Here is a 22304-nt window from a genome sequence, read left to right on the forward strand (position 1 = left end):
TGAAATTTAAAGCCTAAACTCAACGAATTTGTTACTAATATGGAAAATACATGTGGCACCGTTCCCCAGCCCAGGCGCGAAAGTAAAGCGCAAACCACGGACGAAAATGATTTGTTGTTTAAACAAGCCCAAATTCAGCCCGAAAGGCGGTGAATGTACGACACAAACAAGACCCAGTATTAAGTCAGGTCCGAAACAAGCCCGTTTTACTCAAACATAAACCCGACCCAAAAGGCAGGTCCGACTTACAACTAAAAAACTAACATTTGAAACCAGTTCTAGGTATTGTATTGGTAAAGCAAATTTAAATTTCGGATACACTAGAACGGGTAGATTGTTTTATTTCAAAATGACACCATAACCACAAACCCGAAAGGACCAACAAAAATACGCAACTGCATTGAATGAAATAAAACACAACAACCGAAAAAGAAAAAATCAGCAGCATGTTAACGAGTTTTCAGTCTTTGGAGAGATTTCACAATATACAAACAATACTTCGTGATGAAATAGAACCTTTTCAAGTAATTTGGATTGATACATGAATATGCTGAACAATGTATTCGATTGTACACAATGATTTTGAAACGAATAACTTTCAGCATTATGTACATAAGTACTAATTTTAATTTTAGGCAAACTGTTTTAAATTTGAGGTTTTCAAATGGGGTAAATTTCCCCCTAGGAGTAAAATTAAGGGATAAAAAAGCAAGAAAATTTTGTAAGATACGAAATCATGCTGTTAAACCAGGGGTGTCCAACACGTGGCACGCGTGCCAAAAGTAGCACGCAGAGCATTTAAAAGTGGCACACAAGCTTTTGCAAATTCAGATGGTAAACATTAGGATTTGTCACGCAATGAAATTTGTTTCTTTTGATTCTTCGTGTCCTTTATTCTAACTTCAGCAAAGATTATAAAGTTACACAACCCACTAATTAAATAGTTAGTTTTTTGACAAAACTTAAGCCCCGTGGCAAACTATTTGTATCTTGTGTCGCATAAACATAATAAAAGGTTTTTAGAGTATCATCAATTGATCCCGTACCGTTAAGACGTTTAAGAAATGATTTGGAAAAAGTACCAAACGTTGGCACGCGAGTATATTTTAAAACTAAATTTGGCACGGCGGTGTGTTCGAGTTGGACACCCCTGTGTTAAACAAACTAGGGCGAAAATTTCACCATACAAATTTACAAAGGGGTAAACAATAGAAGAAAAGAGGATCTCTACATAGTATGCTGAATTTGTTCCATTCATAAGACAAAGTTTGCTATGTTGCATTTCATACATTGTTTAAGTTGCCAGTAATTGCTTGACAAAAATTAAACCCAATCATTTAAAATGCAACAAAATAGAAAAAGCACCGTTGAACAAATAGCACCAAAAACAAAAATGTCAAAACAGAAAAATGATACTGACAGAAAAATATTGTCATGCAAGTTATTTCGTTTATGACAAACTTGGTTGTACAGAAGATTCCGGCTAAACGCATATATTCTGTTTAATTGCATAGGGATTGTAAAACCCTAACCCTTTTATTTTTTGAGCAAAAACTCTGATTAAACGCATAAAAATGATTGAAAATTGGATATGCGAATAACCGAAAGCCTCTATACTAAGCTGGGTACATTTTGGGGCGACAACATATAGAAATCATATTACTCAAATGCTACAATGGGATGGGTCATAGTACGAATACTTTCTATTAACATTTGTTAAATTGATTTACATATTTACATCTTTAAATGCTAATGGGACAAAAAAATGATTTAAAGCAATGAAGAGACGTGTAGTACTTTTAGTTGGGATTTAATGGAAAGGCACACTTAGGATTATTTTCGTAGCATTGTTTAGCATTGCCATGTTTATGAGGCGAAAAAAATCAAAAAGAAAGTAAAAATTAGGCGAATACAAAAACGTTGCATTCAAAATGTTGCAAGTTTCGAATTTGAGGTTTTTTATATGTTTTTTAGGCTTTGTTGCTGAAATTCTGATCTCAAAGTAATATTAAAAAATTTGGGTTTTTTGGTTTCTTCAATTATGCTGGACACATAAAAACATTTTTACGGCACAAAAATGCAGTAATTGTTAAAAAAAACTAAAGAAACATTTTTAAGTGCTTCAATATATTGTACGTCATTAGTAAAACTATAACGGACAAATGTTTTGCAAAAAAACACGAAGTCAAAAAAACATCATTTCAAAAGCCTACACCCGCAATAAGCTGCCAAAATTAAATATCGATTAATGACAAAAACTATGTGTGACGTCATACTAGACGTTGCAACGTCACATGCAACAAAAACCAGGGTCAGTTTATTGGTAGAGCTAATAAATAACTCAACTCACGACAGTCGAACATTTATCTAATTTTCGATAGGTGGCGCAGGAGCTGAATTATTTATTTAGCGACTGAATACGGGAAGGGTTGGAAAGTAAGTTTTTGAAAACATTTACTTCAGGAATTTTAGAGTTAGTTTCATTGAATTTCTATGATAATACCTAACCCTGACCCTACAAGCCCTAACCGTAAGCATATTTGGAGATATACCGCTCAACAGGATTTGTGCTCTTTGCGCCACCTATCGAAAATTAGCTAAATTCGCTGCTGACGTGAGTATTTTAAAATAAAAAAAATTGAGAGAATAACTCTACAGTCATTAGTTGCAATGGAAATTCAAAATATGAAAGAATCCTTTTCGTTGTACTTTCAATTTTTGTTGTGAAACGCGGTGGCTGAGCCGATTTAGGCGTTAACAGCCAAGTGGTATGACATAAGTTAAACCTAACAGTAGCAAAGTCGTGGAAAAAAGAAAAACACAAAAATGCGGCAAATTAGGGGCAGTAACAAATTACTAGATGAATAAAGAAAAAAAATAAGAAAAGTGATCAATAGATGTTCAAATTTCGACCTAAAAATTTAGCGTTTTGTTAAATTATTTTCCATGGATCATAAGGGTTTCACTGTCACTGTTTAAAATACTGGGCATCCAACAAATTGTAAACGTGGATGGCCCACATTTGACTACAAATAGCTAAAATCTTGGTTTATCCAAAATCGTTCTTTACAAAAACCTAGCACCTCTAAAAAATTTCCAATTCGAAATACCCAAAAAACTCACAAACAAAGAGAAATAGCTGCATTATAATGTTGCATGCCAATATTCCATTTTTCTGGGTTGTCTGCTAATTTATAGTAGCCACATTCAAGTCGTACTTTTCCACAACCACTTTATTTTCCACCTTGACCCTGTGCTCGTAAAAACTGATGACGTCACGTGATGACGACATCGTGACGTCACTGCCGCCTACGTCGTTGCGCCGCAATTACAAAAGTTGACTTTTCCCTTTCGCACGAAAGATTCGATGTACTCCCGGGATTTTCCCTTTATGTCGGGAATGAAAATTAAGACGTAAGCCGCGAAAATGGCGTTGAGAATCGCCCACGGGAAAAATGCGAACGGGCCCATCCATTCCTGTGAACAAAAAAGTGGTTAAGGTTTTATTAATTTGAAGTTTAGATTCATTTGAGACTATACAGGCACAATAATTGTATTGATTTGAATATTGGGTTAATAAGGCGGTAGGATGAGGTTCTTTCTTGCTCTTTATTAATTTTGTTAATGTAACTTTGTGCATAAAAATTCCTATGGAAATCACAAAATTAGCCGTAAAATTAAAGGTCAATAATATTAATTCCTGTAAAAGTAAAATCTAACACAGCTACATTGTTCACAGGCGGTCAAATGATCTTCCATTTTTTTCTATTTAAAATGCAAACTTGTGCACGAGTTTGGGTAAAAAAACACAAATTAAACAGAAATATTGAAATTTCCTTAAAAAAGCTTAAAATAGGAACCGACTTTAACTAATGTCAACCCACCATGAAATATGGGGTGATAAAACCCACAAACCAGGAGAGGACCCAAAAAATTCCACCTCCGAATGTGAAAGAAACTTCGCGAGTTTGTTCAGTGGTGAGAGCGCCCAGTAGCGGAAATAATGTCAGGTTAATTCCGCAAGCCCATCTAAAAAAGTAGCAGGAGGTTTTGAGATTTTACCAAACCAACGAAACATAGACACCAAGGGCAACGTACCTAAAACAAATACAGTATAAACCTCGGTTAATCCGGACCCGTGTGGACCAAAAAAATTGTCCAGATTAGGCAAAGATCCGGATTAACCGATGTCGACTAGTTAAAAGCCTTATCACATTTCAAATCATTTGTACCTCAAGTTTTTACCGAATTAGGCAAAGATCCGAAATAACCGAATCCGGTTTAAGTGGGGTTTATTGCATTCCTAACCCACCAGTTTTACAAAATATATCACAAATCAGGCAATTATGTTCTACCTTTTAATGTGTTTTTTAACCTACAAAGCAAAACGACCAGCATTAAATGCAAAAACTGTATCCAGGCCTTCCACCCAAAAACACGATTTCATCTCAAAGACGTCATCAAAAATGAGGTCATACTTACGATAGAATGTATATCGTCACGGCAACGATGTTGACGTAAAGCATAAATTCCACTTGTGCGCTGGTCACCATAGCAACCGTGAGCAAAACCAACGACGCGGACATAACGGAACCGGAAATGACGTTAATCATCTTCGGTCCCCATCGGTCAACGGCTCCTGACTGCAAAAGTGGGAAAACATGTTTTGGTATTTGGAGTAGAGTTGTCGGGTCGGGTTCGGGCTTAGGTTTCTTCCAAAAAACGGGCTTGATTTTACACTCTGTGTCAGTATTTTTTGAATTAATTTAACTAGCTAAGTAGCCAGTTGCTGGGCTTGGCGTAATGTTAAACAGCCTTGTTGAAGATCGATTATATATTATCGTCCATTGTGTTTGTTGTCTGGGTCTTTTCTGGTGCAATGCATAGGTCTGTCAATCAAACTTTCGGGCCTAAGCGGACATTTAAAAAAAAACGATTTCAGGCCCGTTTATAATTCTGATTTGGTGACAATTATCAAGTTTAAATATAAGCCGCATTAAACGACAAAAATTTCCAACTAATATTCGTTTTAAATCAAACTTAGCTTTATTCAAATCCTACTCCTGTTGACTACGAGAAGTGGGAAAAAACGTTTTTGGCCTTTAGTGGCAATTGTCACACTACAGACAAAAGTTGCCAATCTATGTACGTTTCAAATAGTACTTAGTTTTATTTACCCCCTAGTTTTTTGTTTTTTTTCGTTTTTTCGTTATGACGTCACAAAGCTCTCCTACTTACCCCCACAAGAGCAACAACAAATTGTATGGAATATACGATGGTTGAAGCGGTGATGGCGCTTGACTCGTTAAAACCAGCGCTCATAAAAATCCTATTCGTATACATTCCAACTCCATTCACACCACACAGTTGCGCTAGAGAGCAAAAACAAAAAGTAAAGTTTTATTTGTTGACCAAAACTGCTTCATGTAAATTTGTTAGGTTGCAACAATCACACTTTACACCACCAGTGGTGCTTAGAATTTACAAAAACGCAAAATCGTATAATCAATTGTAGTGTTTTAGCCAATGCCTATTTTTGTTTTTTCCTGCTTTTATAACGCAACAGTCAAGAAAACAGTTTTTTTAATGAAAATTATCTTTTTCGCCTACAAACTGTTCGTAATAATCATTGCTTTTTTTTGTCTTTATATTATTTACATTCCTATCCATTATTATTAATTTATTTGTGTGTTAACAACAAACTATACATTATTGAATTATAATGCATTGTATGACCGACTCCGTAGCTCAAACTTAGCTATACAAAATACTCCAAAGAGGGCGCTACTGCTCTGGTTAGCAAGACTTTTGCCAAACATTTAATATGATTACGTCAACCCTTTGTTGCAAACCGCATCGTAAAGCAAAGTGAAGGGCAATAAACATTATGGTACAACGATTGAAAAATGTAACACATTAATTTCTTTCATTTTTTGTGTTTAAACACTAAGCACATAGTATTGTAAGTTGCCAAATATTTTTGCCTTAAGTTGGCTACAGACAATGCACACCTTTTCGATCTGTAAGGTTTTATTAGTGCATCTTGTTACCAATAATGACAATGGCTTGTCACCAGCTCCACTTACGGTACATATCCTTAAAACTGTTCAGAACTTTTAAATTTTTGGCAAAAATCTTCCACATAAACCGATAGAACCGACCCCCCCTTTCGTAATTTTTAAATCAATACCTCCAAATGTAAATATCTCGATACTAAACCGATTACGTATTACAATGACTCGGCAAATTATGAATGACTTGCAAAAACGCCACGTGGATGCTACGACTGCCAATTGTTGCGCCACAATTGTGAAACATTTACTTTCTGTTTCCTTGGGGTCGTATTAAATGAGATATGACTGTGGGATATGTTTTGTCATGTTTTGTGTCCATTCACAAATTCGAACAAACAGTTTGTGCGTTTATTATGATGTCAGAACTACTCGTGACTCAATATTACCTTGATTTACCATTTGGACTATATAATTTGGAACTATACACGGATGTGTTTATAAGTTTAATGAGGAAAATAACGGCCCAATTGTACGTAAAATACGACATGCTTTATTATACCTTTTAATCGTTTTTTCCCCGACGCTTGTTTCACACCTTTTTATCAATCTTTTATGTGACTCAAATGGTTATAAACGGGTGTAACTGATGTGGTCCTTTATATTACCAATAATGACATTTGCCGAAACGTTTGAATAACAAAGCATGTCGCTTTTTACGTTAATTTGGGCCGTTATATTCATCATTAAACGGTCTATGTTTTTCCATAAACTGTTTTAAAACACGCGATTTCTTTGAAATGCAAGAGATACAAACAATGAAAAATACGATTTTTAGTACTGACACAACCAGACTTACCTTGCATAAAAACCATGACAACGGCTATAAGTTGTCTTCTATATCCCGTAGACTTAAACATCGTTATTAATGGAACTTGTTTAATTTCGCCATGAGCTCGTTGTTCGCGTTCAATCTTCGCCAGTTCTTGACATAATTTCTCCTAAAAACAGAAACAAAAAAGACATTTAACAAATTTTTTCGTGAATTGTAGATAAACAAGCTTTCTTTTTAAAAAAACAAACCGTATAGTTGTGATACGAATTAGACAAAAATCAATTTCGGAAAAATGATATTAGTAAAAGTAAATTTGTTAATGTATTTTTTGTGGGCGAAAATGTTGACAGGTTATCACCTTGTTTATGAACACAATTTTCTAAAACAATGTTGTATTTCAAAACTTGAGGGGAGGAATTACTTTGATTTATACATGTGGTAAATAAACACTGGGATTTTTACCTGTAAAGTTGATAAAATACACAATTTTAAATAATCTTTGCATGGTTTTTTATCTACTATCCAGTATATTAAGAAGGAATAAAATGTTATTCTTGAAAAAAGGTCGGGAACCACTATTGCAACCAAACATATTTTGACGACATTAAAAAAAGTGTATGACCAAAAGTCCCATGACTTCTATGAAGGAACAAAAAAATTCAGTTTTAAATTATGACTACATAATATATAAAATAGAAGCAATCAATATGTAAGTATGATTACAGTAAATCTCCGTTAAATCTTCGTCTAATTTAGACCAAACTTGAGATACAATGTTTTGTATTGTGGTAAGGCTTGAACTAATCGACATCGCTTAGTTCGGACCTGCGCATAATCCGGACAAATTTTTAGGTACAATCGGGCCTGGATTAACGGGCGTTTGCCAAAACCCAGAATACCTTGCAGAATATGAGTCAAAATGGCGATTGTTTGACCAGACATATACTCAGGTACTTCAAAACATTTAGAAATGAGTAAATTTCCCTTTTTACAAGAAACGTGCCTCAACGCAGCCTGCTTGATTCGTCATTGAACAACGACGCCAACGACGTCATAATCAAGAAAAACATCCGTTCGCCGGGAAGACTAAAACATGCCATTGTTACGTAACAAAGCGATGTGCCCGAACACATTGTTTGGTTTTCGAATGCGCTCTTTGTTGCCAAATGTCGCTAAAATCGCTACAAACATCGACACAATGAATTTCAACAAACGAAGAATTGTTGAATAAAACAAAATTGGGGCAAAATTGCATTTTATGTTACTTATTCGTTTTTGCGAGAAAATAATGTTTTGTTTTATTTTATGTCGTTAACATGTGTTGGAATGAAATTAGAATTTAAACTTTTATCACATATTTTTATGTAATAGGAGGACACATACAATAAACCTCGGTTAAACCGGATTCGGTTATTTCGGATCTTTGCCCAATTCGGACAAAACGTGAGGCACAAATGATTTGTAATGTGGTAAGGCTTTAACTAATTGACATCTGTTAATCCGGAAAAAAATTTGGTCCAAAACGGTTCTGGATTAACCGCGGTTTACAGTATCACTCAAGTCACAAAAGCAACCAGTTGATAGTAATTTAGAACTTAAAAAAGTAAAATAAAAGCGTTTTAAAATTAGGTCATTATTGAAATCCAGGTACAACTACTAAAGGTGACCGGCTTTTTCGGTATGGCGCCTTCAATATAGGCATGGCGTACTGTGATTTATATATGAGTGTGGCGTGATCGCTGGTCTGCATAGACGCTTCAGGGCTGATCCCAGTTACGAATTTATGTTCTACAAACGGAACACGTTTTAGTGTAAAGCCTAATTTAAACCGGCCGCCAAAAACAAACTTGTTTTTCTCGTTGCAAAACTTTCCTAAATCAGACCACCGCATTCATAGATATCATATATCAGGGCCACGCAATTCTTTATTTCTATTTTAGGATCTCGCGCATGTCTGGGTGGTGTAGGGTGTCAAGGGGTCGGTAGGTCATCTTTTGTTTTATCAGAAACTCGGTTGACCCAATCACAATGATGACAAGTTGTTTGTGAAATTTGAGACATTTGCGACTAGCTCATCGTGCTTGGTCTGTCTGGAGGCAACCAAATTGTCACGCTTATTTGAAATGATAATACTGTAACTTGGTAACCAAATCATCCCGCTTAACGCTATCATTCGCTGCTCTTTATCGCAAGGGAGTCGCATGATTTTTTGTCTATTTGTTTTTACGTCCTGAATAATAAGGCTAGAAGAAAATGTGCAAGCGGGCTCATATTTTAGTTCCGTATCCAGCTATTTTTAAGTCCGAATTCTAAACTCTATTTACAAAAAACAAAAATAATATTCCACACCACACCCGGCCTTTTGTTGCCAAATGTCACTAAACTCGTTACTTGGCTGTGAATTACCCGACAAACCAATTATTATTCGCCAATTAAGAGCAAAAACCCGAACATGCTCAAAACCTTAAATCGTGCATTTCTAATCGTCAAAAAAACGTCGAAGAGCAAAGAACTGTCACAAAAAGGCACGTTTTTGACACCAAAAAGTCCTGCAAACTACTAACAAACCAATAAAATCAATAGGCAAACCACAATTTGGACAAAACCAGGGGTTAAAAAGCACTTATTTGGATAAGTGTTACGTAATCCAAATTTTACTGATGTTTGGGAGTACTTTCGCTCCCCGAACTATCTCCAAAATACTCCCATTTATTATCATGACGCTCCCAGACGGCAAATTCCCACCAGAATCGAGTTTCAGCATTTTTTGTCATTCCCGTGCTCTTAATCTTTTGTGCAAACACGCGTAAGGCGACTGACAGATCCTTATTACGTCACAAGCGACATTTTAATGTTTGTTTAATCTTTTACAAAGCGACTATGACGTCATAACCGACAGACCGCAAACACTATGACGTAAGGTTTTATCACTTGGACAAACAGCGATATTTACTAAATGTTCGCGTCAAAGAAAATTGAACGTTTTTCGAAATACTTCCGTCTTTTGCGGCAATAGGTTAAAAAATAACAAGCACAAATTACTAAATTACGAAAGAGATTACTGAATTTTTACAAAGTCTTTAAACCATTTCAGAAGCAATTGGTAGGACATTGCAAAAATAGTTTTTAAGAGGATTTAAAAGTGTGTTACTTTGAAAATAATTGATCATAACAGTTCAAAAAAGTTTTTAAAGTCTCTCAACTTGGAAATAACCAAATTGGCCCTAGAAACGTCCTAAATATAGGCTCCAAACAAATGGCAGGTTACCTAGAATGCCACAACTGGAAAAAAAGAAATTATAAACTAGTTAATTAATAGTTTAATACCAAAGAATTATAGAAGAAATTCAAAACATTCTAAGAGCAATTGATAGAACAATGCAGAAATGAATATGTTTTGTTAAGGTTTAAAAGTATAAGCTTAAACCCTTTTCTATATTATTTGACATCTTTTGGTCTTTCATATAAGTCAGTTTGTCATATTATAAAACACATTTTGTCATTAGAGTTTAAAAGAAGTTTTAAAGTTGTTTAGCTGAAAAATTACTAAATTGACACCAGAAATGTCTTAAATGTAGTCCCAAAACAAATGGCACGATACCTAGAATCCCACAACTGGCATTGAAAAACGACGTAACCCAAAACAGGCGTTTCACAAACCCAACCAAGCGTGAAATATGGGTTACTCCGATACGCATGGTCAATTTTCAACACAAAGTTCTTTAGTATTCGAAGGCGTTTAGCTCGAGTAAAACAGGCCTGGGGCGTTCGGTACCAACTGGTCACAACATTCCACAGCGAACGGAAGAACACAGTGAATAAAAACTTAGCTGTGTCAAAATGTCTGGGAAAAAAACTAGCTAGAAGCTGCGTCTTAGTTGCCAAAAGTGGCTGATAAAAATATAAAAGTTTCATGACGGCCCAAATAGACGTAAAAAGCGACATGCTTTATTTTTCAAACGTTTCGGCAAATGCTCATGCCATCATCAGTGATATGAAGGCCACATCGGTTACACCCGTTTATATACACTTAAGTCACGTGAAGGAATGATAAAACCATTTAACTATGAACAGATTCGTATGTAGTGTTATAAAAGTTTCATTCAAAGATTTTTGTTATGCATTATTTATGCGTAGGCCTTAAAGGTCCCTTCTTGACATTTCAACGACTGTCCTGATATTTTCACTTGCTTAAAAGTGTAAAATTAAGCCAGTGCATTTGAAGTGACATTACGACATCACGTCAATTTAACTTTCATGCTCTTTAGAAGTTGTAATGTTAACTTCGTATGGCGTTAACTTTATCTGTAGGTGTTGGTTTTTGAAAAGTACAAAATAAACCTATCTAAGAATATTAACCGTACAGCAAAAAACGCCGAACATTCCGAATGATTGTCATAACGCAGAAAGATAAATGTCATTAAAATTAGACATGTTTTGATAAAAAATGTTACATACAAAAATAGGACTGATGAGGTATGGGTTTTTACCCTGTTACTCCCAACAAACTGGAGTGCTGCTGGATGGCTACACTAGCCAGTACGGCCGATCTCTCGTCACAGGCTGCACTGATGAGACCTTATAGGTCAAAACAGTGTGCATTGCATGCAGGTAATCAAAATAGAACCATTTTAAGTGTTTTGAGTATATTTTAACCAGCGATTTTTACGGGTTAAATGTTTAACATATTATATAATACAAAGTTTTGGATTTTACCCATCAAATCATATTAAATTTACCTCTTGGGCATTTTGTCGCAACTTTCGTAACACTTGGAGGGCTTGAGTTCGTTTTCCCTGTCTCAGAAGGTAGGATGGCGTTTCTGGTAGCCATTTTAACGCAAGTAGGTACGCTATTGATGGGGCTGACGAAATTGTAAGAAGTATCGGCCATAACTCTTCTGTTCCTAACGCCTGTAAAACAATTAAACGTTAAAATTAAATGTATAAGTAAAATTGGATGTCACAAAGAAATTTATATTTCTGTAATAATTTAACAACAAAAACATCTGTAAACAGCCCCCAAAATAATAATAAATAATATAATTAGCTAAAATAATCAGTTTCAATTCTATTTAAATAAAGGTAATGATATTGTCGTTTGAAAAACGAACTAGACATATTTTATATCTTACAAATAACAAAGGTTTGGCCCTATAAACTATTGCAATACATCTAACTGTTGTTCATATGTTTTGACACAAATTATACTATTTGGCATGAGCGTCAAAAATGGATTTAAACTTTTATAAATGACGTCATCTTTAAACGTGTGTGATAAAGAGTGTGCAACGTTTTGACCTTTATGCATTTTTGCGTCGTAGAACGGCCTACATTAACCCTATGTAACCAAACAAAATTCGTTTCTCCATACACTTAAGGTAAAAGGCATAAAACCAAATAAATAACATGAAACTTGAATATTTTTTGGGCGAGAGAAGGATACCAAAGAATTTGCATGTAACAGTATTACTGCTTGTTATGCTTTAAAACAGATACGCATCATTTAAAACACCTGACGTTAAGTGTAATTAGCGTTATGCCTGTACATTATGTCTGTGTTTTGTGGTAAATTAATATTTCAAATACAAATTTCAAAATGCGTTTCAAGACAAAAGCGATATTTCAAATGTTAACATTAAAATATATTTACCATGTACAAAATCTCTGGCTGTTTTGTATTGGGAAATTTATGTAATTAAAACTGAACATATTTTACATTTTGTACTTTTTGAAGTCGTTGTAGCGAATAACAAACTAAAGTTGTCAATAAACTCAAAAACAAAACAACGTTCAAAAATGTAAAATGTTTTTAAAAATTTCGAAAAACACAAGTTGTACGGCAAAGTTAAAAAACTGAAAACATTTACAAAATTTAAACGTTAAATTTGCACGGCTTGAGAATTTGTCCACATAGCACATATATTCTACTCTACTCCGTTTAGGATGTTTTTAGCGGAGTTTAGCGCCGAAAGTCAACTGTCAAGCCAAAAGCATCCAACCTATGACGTAAGCTACAACCGGCGGCAGAAAAAAAGGGCGTGTCGGAGGTGTGTCAGCGCTGTCTAAAAATTTCGATCAACGAAAAGATAAAGTTCGCACAAATGCCATGTGCAGGTTTTTTTTAAGGTTTGGTTTGGGTGACCGCTAAGTAGTTTTAAGAGACCGCAAGTGTTTCATTTAACTACCAAAAACTGTAGTTGTAGTTGCAAGTCCAAATTTTGGGAAACCGCTGGAGAAACCGAAACGGTCCCCCAAAACACCTTAAAAAAAACACTGGGTGGTCGAATTAAAACCTTTTCAGACAATACGATTAATCAACGATGTTACAAAAACTACAGATGAACCGAAGATTAAACTTTTGTATTGTTTGTTATGCTTTTACTGCTGTTTGTTTGAAAACAGTTTTAATGCTTTGTAGGAAAAGTAGATGCTTGTTTATAGGAGCAATTTGACCAGTTTCTAAATCACAAGCATTTCTGTACGCGTGCTAACTAAGCTATTATTAGTGAGCAAAATGTTTTCGTACATATTAACAATTTGAGATTCTACTAAAAAACTGCTAAACATTGAAAATACATTCATCGGTGCAAAGAATTAATCAATCTGTATTCAAAATTTGTTGTATCTCACTTAGTTTCTTGTTATCATTCTGGGAACAAATTCCGAACCATTACAGGAACGCTATAAATAAACCGTTCACACAACAGCCCACAAGAAACTGGGTCAAGAATGCGACTGAGTTCACATTGAGAAGTGTTGACAAATTGTGAGGCGGAGAAATCGTGTTGAATTGGTCGCGCTAGCGGTGTATAGTAGGAGCTAGGTGCGGTTGCATGCAGTTCTACGGTTTACGAACTGTCACGTTTGTTTTCAACCCGTCTAGACGCCGATCGACCCACATATAAGGCGGAATTTGTCCTCGCTGCTATGGTTTAAATGTGAGGAGAAACCAAAGTCGTAAGTCGGACCCTGTTTTTCGAAGCGGGTTCGTGTTCAAATTTGAATACAACGGGCTTGGTTTGACACTCAACAGCATTTGTGCCGCAAATTTGCCAACTTTCTGGCCTATGGGCTTTTAAAATCGAAGCAAGTTAGTTTAGGAATTAGGTTTAAACAAAACGACCTTGGTACCACATTTCACAGCATTTGTGCCGTAATTCGGGCTAAGCTTGAATAAAATGGCTTTGATCGCGTCTGATTTCACACTTAACAGTTTGTGTTTTAAACGTTTAACAATTTTCGGGCCTAATGGGACTTTGTTTTAAAAAAATAAGGTTCAGACTTGTTCGAATACAATTATGCTTTATTGGGGCCTGAATTCAAAATCTACGATTTTTTTCCGAAATTTCATCAACTTTCTGGCCTGATTCAGACTTTGTTTCAAAAACAATTGGAATTCTGGCTTAAATTTACATAAAATGGGCTTGATTTGGTCAAGATTTTCCACTTAGCAACACTTGTGCCACAATTTTACCTAAATTCGAGCTAATTCTGGCTTTGTTGAAACAAATTGGGCATCAATTTCAGGGTCATGGCAAGTTTTTTTGTGTAGATGAGTATAACAACACGGTCAGGTAAGGTATTATCATCAGTAACTAGAAGAGTGGCTTTCTGATATACATCCATTTTATATATTCTATATGATATTTACCAATTTACTATACACATCATTTGATCTACATGTATGATTGTTTTTGTACACAAAAACAAATGGGTCCCCACACGCGTGTTTGTGCGGATTGACAGTAAACAAATGTTGCGTTGATTTTTAGATTCTTAAGGACAAATTTTTAGAAAGCATTAACCCAACAATAAAAAAAATTGTTGGTATTCTTTTTGCACTATTATTGTCATATAATTACAAAAACATTAAAAAAACGTAACAAATACTTTAATTTAATCTCTTGCTTTGACCCAGATATTGTCGTCCAAGGTCGGGTTTTGAACACATTTTTTTTAGAAAGATGTAACAGTTGTGTTACAGACACTTGAAATTAAAAAGCAATTTGCTACAAGTGTATACATAACAAATTGTTTTTCATTTAACTTTGTTTCGCAAAACGAGTACCATTGACCTGTAGTAACCTCTCAGGGTGCACACGCCAAACGACTGTTTGACCTTTTGACACCGTTTTCAATAGCACGCCGTCCTGAGTGTTCAACAATACCCTTAAGCCTAATTATTACATGTCTTGAGCATTGACTCCTAAATTGATTGTCAAAAAAAAAACGCTACCTTATGACGAAAGAAAGTTCCAAACTGTGTTAGTAATACCTACTAATTGACCTGAAGTAACCCGTGATCATGCGGCGGCCAACCTGACAACGAGTATTTAAAAAAACATTTATTTTGCAAAAAAGTCAAGTTCATTTTTTCATGTTTACTTTGATTAACAAAGTTTTGCTTGACATATACAAAACCGAAGCACGGTTATTAGGTTTAAATCACGTCATAGGTGTAAAACCTTCGTCAAAACCAAAAATGTGAGTGATAACTTAATAAAACGACATAGCATTGCTGTGCAAAACAGCTGATTTCTAATCACTGAAACGACGTCTCGTAAAACGTCTGTCCGACGTCAAGCTGAGCCCTCCCGCTATCGTAAACCAGTGAGTTACTCTCTTGGTACTTCAGCCTACAGTGTCTTTCTTGACCAAACGAGCGTTAGACACATTTATGTTTCGGGGGCCTGTGGGTGAACCGCTGGGTAATTCGGGGTCAAACTTCTAGAGGATCAAGTTTGGATTAATAACTAACATATGTCCAAATTTGAATAAATTTGAAGCACTCCTTCTTTACCACACGAGCGATAAAAATTTTACGTTTCGGGGGCCTGTGGGTGAATCGCTGGGTGATTCGGGGTTAAACTTCTGGAGGATCAAGTTTGGATTAATAACTAACATATGTCCAAATTTGAAGCACTTTTTCTTTACCACACGAGCATTACAAACCAGCGTTAAAAATTTTACGTTTCGGGGGCCTGTGGGTGAACTGAGGGATCAAACGGGGTCAAAATTCACATGGACCATCTTTAGACCAATATCTGTAATGTGTGTGAATTTGAAAAAGTTTAAACCATTCTTTCTTGACCAAAACGTGGGAGCAAATCCGCGTTAGACGGAAAAAAAGAAAAAAAAATACGGACAAAAACAATATGTGTCCCCTTCAGGGAAGGGGACCCATAATTACGGTATCACAATGGCGGTTGCCAATTACATCAGTGGTGGAAATGACACTTAGATTTAATTTGAAAATCACGCAAACATTTTGCAGCGAACCCACTTTACAAGTGTTATTACCACAACGACCTTAGAAAAATGTGCAGACGTAGCCGCAAGCAATTTTAAGCAGTACTGATGATACGCCTATTTTATATTTAGAGTGATGTTTTTCGCAGAATAACATTTTCAGAGTATTAAAAAAGTCTCTATATTCTAAAATGGTGGTGGTTCTTAGAGTTGTATATGGGCTTTCAATTGGGACAGACTCTGAAATTACAAGCCTGAAACCCGGTCCGAACCCGAATTTATTTGAAAAACAAAATTTGAAACAGTATGCAAGCTACACTAAGGTGAATTACGACAAAAAAAGTGTCCATGAAAGGTCAGGCATGAACTAGGCCAGTGGTTCTTAACCGGTGGGAAATTTCCCACTAGTGGGAAATTTAATGTTTTCGGAGGGAAATTATGTAAGCTTGAAAAGAGCAAACTCGCGCTCGAGGGTCGAATCCGGCTTTGAATTAACCATTGAAAGTTACTTTACTAAAAATTTTCTGCAACAACATGTTAAATTAATTTCACTAAGGTTTACAAGACACATACAAATCCAAAGGCCGTTTGTTACATCACAGACAAGACTAAAACCATCAATAACTTTGCTATTGTGCGCGAATAAAAGCCTTTCCTTTGTTGATTGTGATGCAATAAATGAATAATGCAAGCAGAGCAGACTCAGTATTCCAAATAGTTTAATCTCTCACAGAAGCACTATTTAAACTCAAAAAGATTACAGTATACCTTTAGGGTCCAGACCAAATCGCTCCACAAAATTATTTCATTTAAAGAATTTTTTTTGTTAACGTAGGGCACAAAACATGATTTTAAAAATAACAGAGGGGGAAATTCGAAGTTGGTGATTGACGTTAGTGGGAAACCACACCAAAAAGGTTAAGAACCACTGAACTAGGCCCATTTTGTTCAAATTGAGTCCGAATCAGACCCGACTTACAACTTTACCGGCGATTGTTTAAGTTTTCTATCACCAGAATGGAAAATAAGAGACTTGATGTCCGCTGAGTAACAAAATGGTGACAACAAACTACAAACTGATTTAGTGGAGCGACTGACCTCTTTGAATCCAAGGACCAGACCGAAGAGACCTCCAAATGATAAGTTAACGCCGATTAAACTCAGATAAAACGCTTGTCGTTCCTGATTTGATATTTCAGCGACCACGATGGGAATAAGATCTAAGAAATAAAAAAAATAAAGTATTTTACTCAAATTTTTCGGAATTAAATAGTTTAAGCCTGAAAACTAGAAAGGTCTGTTTTGTTTTGTCAGAATGTGTTCAAAAATTGAAGCGCTGTGTAAAAAACTGGATAGTTCCTTTATTTTCGGCTAACGCATATGGCGTTTTATTTTCTAACAATGACAAACATTATATGTCAAACTGTTCGAAACTAAAACACGTCGTAAACACGAAACTAAAACTAAAACAACTAAAACAATATCATTAAACTATAAAACTATTGATAGTTAGTTTTTTCTCCGTTTTAATGCGGTCTGCGAGAAAATTAGAATACATTTGGTTCATTCATTTGGTACATCATTACTTCGATTTCAAAAAACTTAAGACATTGTAGAGTATTACTTAATCTTCCTTTTTACTACTGCTGCGTAATTAATTTGTTTAAAAGACAACTAAAATATATTGTGATGATTTGGTCCGATTTTGTTTTACAACAAATGCGATTTAGATTTCCTAAAAACTACGGAAAACTATCGACTGCCAATTTATTACAGGTATTGCCACTTGAATAAATTCCTCGAAACGGAATTTAATTGTGACATCAAGCACTTCAGAAAATCATGAGTCACAAATATGGGTTAAACCACTTAAGATTCACAAACGGTGATGAAATGACTGAAAGACTCGAGTTAAAGCGGGAATTTCAAGAATGAGTGAAATGCTTTATTACAATGGTTAGTGGTTACCATTTTGAGAAAAGTTGTATCATTTAGCACTGTGGTTCCCAACCAGTGGTACGCGACGGCATTCCTGGTAGTACGCCAACACCATTTTTGGTATTTTATTTATTCCGTATTTTTGCGCCAAAATCGTCTATTCTGGCATAAAACATTTGTTACTTAAAATACCGGGTTGCGCATCACTTGCTGTGCTGGTGCAAAATTAGGACGCTATAGTAGCTTTTTGTAAACAAAATGTTTTATCTGGAAATGTTTTACCACAACCAAAACAAAAACAAATACGCGCTCACCATTAAACTAGTTTCCAAGGAATTAGGGTGTGAGGTAAACATTTAAAATTAAACTGTTTAAAACTTTTAAATGATATTTTTACGTTTCAACACTTTAACAGCCAAAATTGCTGACACAAGAAGAAAACACTGGAAAAATGAAATAAACTATAACCTACTCATTCCAAAGCCAGAGAAAAGTCCCATAATGAACCTTCCAATGATAATACATTCGTACGACGGTATTAGAGGGCCTCCTATACACAGAGTAGCAACAGCTAGAATATTGGTGAGGTTCATGATTGCCATTGACTGTTTGCGGCTAAATCGTGCTAGAATGAACCCAATGGATAAAGCACCCAGAATTCCTCCAGCTAACAGTCCTGACACTGTTAGGGCTATTAGAAGGAGAGAAGTATCTTCTGGTATATAATTGTCGTATCTTTCCTGTAATAAGATAAAAACAATGTGAGGTGTTTTTTGTTGTTGTATGTTTGCATAACAGAACAAGACCCTATAGAAAAGCACCATTTGTGACAATATTTTCGTTAGGAGCAGGTCGTTTTCCATCGTAATTCGTTCTTGCTAATCGTTTCATTTTCCATTCATAAATACACTATATACGGATCTGTTCATAAGTTTAACGGTGAAAATAACGGCCCAAATATACGTAAAAAGCGACATGCTTTATATTACAAACGTTTCGGCAAATGCTCATGCCATCATCAGTGATATGAAGGCCACATCAGTTACACATGTTTCGCGTGTCTCAAGTGTACATAAACGGATTTAACCGATGTGGTATTCATATCACTGATGATGGCATGAGCATTTGCCGAAACGTTTGTAATATAAAGCGTGTCGCTTTTTACGTTTATTTAGGCAGTTATTTTCATCATTATTCTTTTTTGTTGGCTTTAATGATCTGTTTTAGTTTTACAAACTATGTTTCTACGTACTAGGGCTATCTGGTTTTGCCTTAATTGATTAGAATTGGCACCGTTATCTCTATTGCGTCATAGTTGTAACCCTTGAGACTTATCAAGTAGCGCAAAGGCAACGTAATAATTGATAACATTGTTTAAGCTTTGAATATTAAATGATAAAACACGTTTGTTAACATAGGGGGGGAGAGCTTCCGTCACAAAAGTTTTATCCAGCATTTGTGCAAATAAAAGTATATAAAAATGTTTATGGCTTAAAATTAAAAGTCTGATTTATCACACTTAAAATTTATGCAAATTGAAATGAAAGCTCTAGCGTAGTCTGGCAAACAGCATCGAGAAATCTTGCATACCCTCCTAAAAACATCATGTAGGTAGGCTATGCCGGGGCCGTGTTTCAAACCATTCAGTTTCGAGTTGGTTTTTGACTGGATAAGCCCTGATATAATAGCAACAACTAAAACTCTTTAATATCGATTATACTTGAAAACATTTTTAACCTGCATACATATTAGTTTAGCTTAAAACGTAATATGCCGTGTTTAGCACATTCTATGTAATCTGTTCATCGTTGCCACGTGACTTCAACAGACGCACGTGACAATAAGGAGGCCTGTAATTGGTCAAAGCAATGTCGCAGGTTATCACGCCGACTAGACATGGCACACATTCCGTGGTGAAAATAGGTCAAAGTCTTATTCCGTTGACCTCGTTTGTGGAACAAGTTAATGATTAATCTCGAATGAAAATATGCGGACAACCAACACCGGGTTTTATATCGAATTCTTCTTTGTGAGAACCGGGTAGTTAATTTTATCGCCATTTTATTTTATTTTATAGGAAAGGTTATTTTCTTTGAAGTGGAAACCAAAGTAATAAACATAGCTTGATATTGCGCAAAGAGTGCCATTCTCAAACTTATTTCGTCCTTTAAAGTGTTTTACAACCTTTTTTGAGCCAACAGGACACTTTTTGCATTAAATGATATTGAGAAACACCAAACAAAATTTTACTGAGATGCAATTAAGTGAACAAGCTAACACTTAACTACTGTATTGTATACCTAAGCAGCGACAGGCCCACGCAATTCTTATTATTACACCTTAAGTCTTATTATTATAATTCAAACTGGTGATAGTAGCCAGATCCTTCCATACAAAAGCTATTTCCGCCTATTGTGTTAAACCAGTGATTTTCGACGGGTATTCCATGGAACGCTAGTCAAATCAATAAAGTTATTGCGGAACACCTGACGATCATTCACGGAACATCAGTGTTTCGCAGAACACCGGTTAAAACCACTGTTTTACCGTCATTCATTGACGATTAAGTACCGGTATGAAACCTTGTACTACATTAAACTGAGTTATAAAAACGAAAAAATGACCTAAGTTAACGGCTGCTTCCCACAAAAGAAGTTTTATGTGATTTTAATGTTGAATTGTTCACATATTTTAACGATTTCAGCCACAAGTCATGGTGGCTATGAATCGGTAACCGCTGACCTAAATCTTACCGTGTCAAAAGCTATTTTTACATTTCTGCCCGCTAGATAGCAACGCCTTATGGCTGGAATTAGACAGAAATATGCTGCGTGTTTACGACTGAAACTCTAGGAATAAAAAACGTTTGTTCGCATCATAGCATCAAGTCAAATTAAGCACGTCTATTGTATATTGAAGTGGAAAGCGGACCCTTCCCTGAACGTCCAAGACCAAAACCCCTCTTCTTAACTTTTTTTTAAAGCAGGCCAATTCAGGCCTAAAAAACTGTAAAGTTACGACAGAATGTGATCCAGTGTAAAGTGAGGTCCCAATCAAACCCGTTTTATTCATTCTTAAGCCCAAACCAGAGTTGCACGCCGGGCCGGGCTTATATTTAAGTGAATTCTATTGTGTCGTAATTTCACTAACTTTCGGGTCTAATTCGGGATTCGTTTCCAAAAATATCGATTTCGGAGCGAAATTAGTGCCTACTTTTGAATCCAAATTAGAATTCCGCATTTTTTATTATTGTAATATGTTGTACGTACGTAGTAAGTTTGGTTGTAAAAGTCGCCTAAAATCGCCATGCTTGCGTTCATCGCTCCAACAGCAATCCCAGTTGACATCATAACAGAAGATACGGACAGGAATAGAGTCCACATGCAGTAATTCGAATTCTGTGCATAAAAATATATTTTGTTACTTTTATATGTGTATAAAATGTAAATAGATAAAGAAATCAATACGTTATTAAAAAGCGAATGCTTGGTGCGATTTAAATAGCGAAATGGCTTGAGAATATTGTTAAATTATAAAAATATTTTGTATTATTATTTTGCATATAAGGCCGCTATTAAAAAAGATTTTCTCACATAGCTCACACACTTTAGCTAATACAATAGAGAATTATTTTTAGTGTAAAAACAGCGTTTAAAAACCGAAAACGAAAGAAAATTGAAGAAGCTATAATTAACACGTAGACAACCAGCGTTTAGCGGTGAACAAACGTCGTTTTTACCTTCGGTTTAGAAGATCATTACCACGAAAAAACTTATGTAACTCCACCGAAAGTGATTTCTCAGAAGTAAAACCACAATGTTTAACTGAACTTACCGCCAATGGTTTCGCTATTTCTCCATTTTCGACTAAAGGTAGTCTGTCTACTATGGTATGCTCCGGTACCCCGTTAGACTCCTTCATTTCAATGTCAGCTTTATTTTCCATTTTGACCGAAACTTTAGCGGTCAGAATTGATAAAATAATTTACTACTTTTTTGACGTTATATCATCGCTAGGGCGTAGTACGTTCTGCTGGGAAGAGAAAATTACATCGCACATAAAATGAGTAAAATTACTGGCAGAAAAAAGGCGAAATGTAAACAATGCCTGCGGTGTTCGTCGACGGTACGCTACGTACAGTCGAAGAAGGCGGCGCAAAAATGCTGCATAGTGTGTTTCAGTGTTTCAACTTTCGTTTTTGCACATTTTTAGCAATTTGCGGAAATTACGTGTTCAACAATGTCTAGCCTAGAGGCGGCTAAACTACAT

General features: G+C 35.6%; 1 protein-coding gene across 1 annotated transcript; it reads right to left on the minus strand.

Moving 5' to 3' along the window:
- Positions 1 to 324: 324 nt before the first annotated feature.
- LOC145213743 (solute carrier family 2, facilitated glucose transporter member 1-like) lies at positions 325 to 22091 on the minus strand. The gene is made up of 10 exons (XM_080082130.1): positions 21870 to 22091; positions 21305 to 21433; positions 18508 to 18775; positions 17196 to 17317; positions 11586 to 11759; positions 6871 to 7012; positions 5239 to 5372; positions 4483 to 4643; positions 3885 to 4029; positions 325 to 3477 (listed from the first exon to the last, which is right to left on the minus strand). Exons 1-10 carry the CDS (start codon positions 21978 to 21980, stop codon positions 3310 to 3312), a joined length of 1554 nt encoding a protein of 517 aa, XP_079938256.1. The 5' UTR covers positions 21981 to 22091; the 3' UTR covers positions 325 to 3309.
- Positions 22092 to 22304: the final 213 nt, after the last annotated feature.

This window comes from Phallusia mammillata, chromosome 2 (genome assembly GCF_965637545.1).
Source record: "Phallusia mammillata chromosome 2, kaPhaMamm4.hap1.1, whole genome shotgun sequence".
Taxonomy (NCBI): Eukaryota; Metazoa; Chordata; class Ascidiacea; order Phlebobranchia; family Ascidiidae; genus Phallusia; species Phallusia mammillata.

Bases quoted from the DNA above. Each gene is read 5' to 3' on its own strand.
- LOC145213743 (XM_080082130.1), bottom strand. From the start codon at position 21,980: ATGGAAAATAAAGCTGACATTGAAATGAAGGAGTCTAACGGGGTACCG. The intron at 4,644-5,238 runs GTAAGTAGGAGA...CCACTTTTGCAG, and splicing joins TTGTTGTTGCTCTTGTGGGG to TCAGGAGCCGTTGACCGATG. The intron at 4,030-4,482 runs GTAAGTATGACC...CTACTTTTTTAG, and splicing joins GTGACGATATACATTCTATC to ATGGGCTTGCGGAATTAACC.